General features: G+C 38.6%; 1 protein-coding gene across 1 annotated transcript; it reads left to right on the top strand.

The window, feature by feature from the left end:
* The first annotated feature begins 2,878 nt into the window (after window positions 1–2,878).
* Window positions 2,879–4,557, top strand: LOC139191128 (ISWI chromatin-remodeling complex ATPase CHR11-like). Its single transcript, XM_070811680.1, has 5 exons — window positions 2,879–2,942; window positions 3,752–3,885; window positions 3,977–4,115; window positions 4,186–4,364; window positions 4,453–4,557. The coding sequence occupies exons 1-5, from the start codon at window positions 2,879–2,881 to the stop codon at window positions 4,555–4,557; spliced, it is 621 nt and encodes a 206-aa protein (XP_070667781.1).
* The last annotated feature ends 1,357 nt before the right edge of the window (window positions 4,558–5,914 follow it).

Below are 5,914 nucleotides of genomic sequence, written 5' to 3'. Positions count from 1 at the left end.
TCCGAAATGATATAGTTCAAGTTCTCCATATACAACATAAAACAACTATTGGAAAATATCTTGGAATTCATAATATTGTTTTATGGAATGACCCTTTAAATGAAAAATGAACTTTTAAAAAGGGTTAAACAAAAGCTTTCTGGATGGAAAGCTAATACTTTATCAAAGATGGGGAGAGTAACTCTTATTAAATCTAACCTTTCTGGAATGCCTAATCATGTTATGTCTTGTTTCAAATGCTTGTCAAGAGTAATGCATAAATTAAATAACGAATGCAGGGATTTCCTTTGGGGTAGAGGAAGAAAAATCCTTCCTTTCTCTTGGGATAGGGCTTGTATGAGTAAATGGGATGGTGGTCTAGGTATTAAAAAGCTTGATCGTTTTATATGCGTGCCTTGCAAAGTTAGGCTGGAAAGTTCTAATGGAAGAAGACAACTTGTGGGTGCAACTACTTAAAATGAAATACCTAACACAAGAAGAGTTTATGAATAAAAAGATAAGACAATACTACTATCTAGCTTGGAAAGGCATTCTCAATTGTCGTGATATTTTAGCCAAGGGTTCGAGATGGATGGTGGGTAATGGTCAAGATATCTTGTTTTGGTCCCACAATTAGTGTAACATCTCACATCGATCAACGGAGAAGGGATGATGTGCCTTATATGTACATGTTTACTTCGGCATAGCACAAGACATTTTGGGAACTCATTGGCTTCAAATTCCATCAAAACTCCGAAGTTAAGCGAGTTCGGGCAAGAGAATTCTCAAGATGGATGACCCACTGGGAAGTTCTCGTGTGAGTTCCCAGAAACAAAACCGTGAGGGCATGGCTGGGGCCCAAAGGTGACAATATCATGCTATGACGAAGCCGAGGCTGGGGTGTGACAGAATAGTATCAGAGTCACTCTGCCGTGTGGTGTGAGTGTGTCGACAAGGACGTCGGGTCCTTAAGGAGGGTGGATTGTAACATCCCACATCAACCAACGGAGATGGGGTGATATGCCTTATATGTACATGCCCACCTCCATATAGCACGAGACCTTTTGGTAACTCATTGACTTCGGATTCCATCAGAACTCCGAAGTTAAGTGAGTTTGGGTGAGAGCAATCCTAGGATGGGTAACCCACTAGGAAGTTCTCGTGAGTTCCCAGAAACAAAACCGTGAAGACGTGGCTAGGGCCCAAAGCGGACAATATTGTGCTATGGCGGAGCCGACACTAGGATGTGACAATTAGGTTTTTCCTTACCCTTTATCTCGTCTCATCCCTAAAGATCAACATGCTAATATCAATTGAAATCTTCCAGTTAATGATTGCATTATAAACAAGTGTTGGGATATAAATAAGATTGAACATCTTGTTAGCCTAGAGATTGGTCAGATAATTTATAATATTGTCATTCCTCAAGATGAAAGCAGGGATACGCTTATTTGGGGAAGCTCTAAAAATGGGTTGTTTTTAGTTAAGTCAGCTATATGGAATCAAAACAATTGTTGGAATCTGGATGTCAAGGGTGAGTTGATTTTACGAATGTGGAAGTTAAAACTTCCCTTTAAATTTAAAATGTTTGAATGGATGTTCCTACATAATCGACTTCAAACTAAAGGAAGGCTCGGTAAGTTCATCCAAAACATTGATCTTAAATGCCCTTTATGCAACAAGGAAGATGAAACTCAGACACATCTTTTCTTTAATTGTGATTTTGCAAAGTTAGTTTGGCATACTTGTAATTTTATTATGCCAAGTGATTTAAATGCTGATTTCAATAGGGTTATTGATTGGCTTTCTAATCTTGGTTATGTTGTTACTGACAAACTTTGCAAGTTAAGCTAGGTTTTGATTCTTTGTTGGCAAATATGGAATGACAGAAACAATAAACATTTCGTAGGTACTATTATTTACCATGTGAGAATCAGGGCTCTTGCTTTCTCTCTGGGAACTCCTTCTTTCAAGAAAATAAAAAAAAAACCCCAGATTAGCTTATAAACATTAAATGGCACCCTCCTAACCCTAATTTTATAAAGCAAAATTTTAATGGGTCAGTCAGTCTTCATAATGCAGCTGCAGGGTTCATGTTAAGAAATGATCAAGAGAATGTTTTGGGTGGTGGTTCCTTCAATGTTGATGGAGCTATGATATATAAGGCAGAAGCTATGGTGCTGAAGAAAGGACTCTCAGTTGCCCTAAAAAAAAAGGTGTTTTTAAGATCCAAGTGGAAGGCCACTCAAGATAAGTAATCCACTATGTGCTTAGTAGTTAGTCTGTCCCCTGGAACTTAATGGTTGCGATAGTAGAAATTTGAAAGTTGGCAACAAAATTCCAATCCATCTCTTGGAGGCGTATTTTTAGGGAAACTAACTTTGTTGTGGATGCTTTTGCTAAACATGGGCTTAGTCTTCATTCCAATCATATATGGGATGGTGTTGTACCAAACTTTGTTGGCCCAGTCATAAATTTCAATTTGGTTGGTGCCGGTTGTTCCTGTGGTTTCTAGCTTTAATATAAGTCTATTTTCATAAAAAAAAATCCCCGTCCCTCTCTCCCGTCATCCCTCACCCGAATTCCCTCTCTCTTTTCACTTGTCACCATTATCTCTTTCTCCTTTCACCCATCACTATCGTCTCTCTCTTTTCTCTCTCATGTCACTCCTTCCTCCCTCCTTTTTATTTTATTTTTTATTATCAACAAATTTTTATTAAAATACTTAATAAAATTTTATTGATATGAAACATTGTTTCTTAACAACAATAATTTCTAAACAAACTAATGAAAACTCAAGCCCTTTTCTTATTATATTAGTAGTTTCTTTTTGTTCTTTTTATTTTGTTTTTTAAGAACAATGACACTTTTTTTAGAAACAGTGATGCTATTTCTAAAAATGGTGATGTTATTTCTAGAAACCGTGCCAATTAAGGGTGGGCAAACAGGTACAGGAACCGCAGGTCAGGGCGAGTACGAGCCGGTTCCTATTTTGTAAAAACAGAAACGAGGCGGGGCGGGCCTTTGAAATTTTCGGTTCGAACCGGTTCCTGAAGTATAGGAACCGCAGGTACCCAGACTTGCCCGTTTTTAGTTAAAATGGATGGATGAGATTGAAGAGATCATCTCTCCATCCAATCTGAATCGTTGGTTTTAGGTTTCCTCGTCCTCAACCTATCGAATTCGACTGTCACTCTCACTTTGTCGATCGAGTTTCTCTCGTAGTCTGCAATGCGTCGTCCCCTTCCCTTCACCACCCCGACAGCACGACGGCCTAGGCGACAACCATCTTCTTGATTTGTCACCTCTCTCTCACCTCTCTCTCACCGTCTCGATTTGACATCCCAGGGACCAGACTTACAGAACCCAGCCAGCCCACTACCTATCTTCTCGATTTGTCACCTCTCATTTGTCATCTCGAGTGCGTCGTCCTCTCCCCTCATCGAGGAGGACAAGATTTAGATCCTGCAGGTTTACTCCAAGAAGATCAGCAAGCGCATGCTCGACATCTCAGAAGAAAGTGAAGGGAAAGTAAGTTCAATAATCATTGAAGAGTCTTGCGTATTCAATCTATACTATCATGTCATTGATTATTGTCTTCGGTAATTTATTTTCTTTGAAGAGATAAATAGGAATTGAATTTTTGAGCTAGAATTTCTTTTGTTTAAAAAAAGTAGGATGAATGCCTTTAATTGGTTATGATTATTGCATGAGTTAAGTATGATTTTAAAAGTTCTTACTGGTGCTTACTTGTTTAATCACAAATTTAAAGGTCACCATGCTTCCAAAATAACTGAAGAGGAAGAGGAAGAAGAATGCCTTAAGGAGGAAGAAGAGGGTTTGGCTGGGGCTGGAACCACATGGTTGTTGACACAACCTTCTTGTGAGAGACTTTTCTTAAATCTAGTTGATTTTCTCTAACTTTCAGAAGGTTGTATTCAAATGACGTACTTCACAATTTAAGGTTTAAGACTTTTCTTTTTTCCTTTTGTCTCAGGGGAAGATGAGGGATTACCAACTGGCTGGTTTGAACTGGCTCATACGACTCTATGAAAATGGAATAAATGGAATCTTTGCAGATGAAATGGTAAGCACCGATTTGCAGCTAACAGGGTTAAATCTTTCCTTTCTTCCATGTATTGAATTGTGTATTTACTTTGTGTGAGCTATCTTAATGATGAATATGTTTTGTTCTCTTCCATCAAGGGCTTGGTAAAACATTGCAAACCATCTCCTTATTGGGATACCTGCATGAGTTTAGAGGAATAATTGGCCCTCATATGGTGGTTGCTCCAAAGTTAACTCTTGGAAACTGGATGAATGAGATTCGGCTTTTCTGCCCCATCTTGCGTGCTGTGAAGTTTCTTAGTAATCTTGATGAAAGAGTAAGTCATTCTGGTGTGATTTGTATAGGTGAATTATTTATGTTTTGGATACTCTGTTCTAGATTTCATTACTTTCTATATCTTGCAGAAGCACATACGTGAGGACTTACTGGTTGTTAGGAATTTTGATGTATGTTTTACAAGTTTTGAAATGGCCATCATATGTGTTAGGTCACTCTTAGCTTCGTATTAGGGCTTTCATATCGAGATCTATTCGTATTTATCATGGATTTCTTGTGATGCCTATATACCTAATGACCTGCTAAATATTTAAACTTTGTTAATTTAGCTATGTGCTTCAATTTTTTGTGGATTATATTATCTGGGTTTCTGTTGTGAGTATTAATCTACTAAGTCTTGATCTGCTTTGTTCGAAGATGTTTATGCTCAAGATTTTATAAGGAAGTGGGTGCATTTGGAATTGGAAATATTTTGAAATATTTCCTATTACATTATCTGGGCTCCCTATTGCATAATTTGGGTTTCCTATGCATAATCTATTGCACTGGTGAAACTGTGCAATCAATGCAAATTCTAGTTTTTTTTTTTCGAAAAAAAAAAAGACCCTTGGACCCGACCCGATCCGGCTCGTTTCAACCGAGCCGAGTAAGGTCTGGTTCCTATATAAGAAAATGTAATCCCCGACCCGTCTCTTTTGCACCCGGATCCGGTCTGGTCCCTTCAAATTTGGGCCTGGCCCGGCCCCTGCCCACCCCTAGTGCCAATACTTCTGGAAATGGTCACATTGTTTCTAAAATCAATGATACGATTTTCTAGAAACGGTGATGCTATTTCTAGAAAATGCCTCCGAATTAGTAAAAATGGAGTGCATGATGTGATTTAAAATGTCGACAAACCTTAGGTTAAGTCTTAGGTCCTTACGCACCACAGCACAAGCCGTCACGCTCCACAATATAAATGGTCACAAGCCGCCACATGTCATCTGGTTGTTGGTGCCACTATCATTGCAGCTGTTGTCGGCGAGTACGTCATTGCAGACATTGCCACGTGCCACCTAGTGCACACTTACTCACGAGTGAGGTGAGTAAACGTGCTTGTGCATGCAAACAGGAGAAGTTGACAGGATTTACCTTTGTCATCAATGATTTCGTTAGAACTAACGGATTCCGCCGCTATCGATGTTAATGTCGTTAAGTCCACTGCCATGCTCCGCCATAGGAATCTTCGAGCAAATTCTGTAGAATTTCCATAAATTATTTCAAAAGTCCAAATTAGCTCATTTTGATGGATTTTCCACCCAAAACTTCACAAAAGGTCTGAAATACTTAGTAGAACCTATATATAATCATTTGACTTCAAGATCTTCAACAAACTCGTTGAAATTTGGTTGTTTTCTCTTGTAAAAAACTGGGGAAATGAACATATAGGTACACATAAGTTAAAACTCTCGATTTCAATTCATAAACAACATGCAACCCATGCTTTTTACACTTGGAAGCAGTTAGCCATTTCATCGTGTTTCAACCGAAATTCGTTAGAGAGATTGGTGAACTAAAGTTCTTGAGTCTATCAACTTCCTGACATCCAAA

The sequence above is a fragment of the Malus domestica genome, chromosome 14, assembly GCF_042453785.1.
Source record: "Malus domestica chromosome 14, GDT2T_hap1".
NCBI lineage: Eukaryota > Viridiplantae > Streptophyta > Magnoliopsida > Rosales > Rosaceae > Malus > Malus domestica.
Note: the sequence above shows the minus strand (reverse complement) of the source record. Positions and strands in the feature narration are given on the sequence as shown.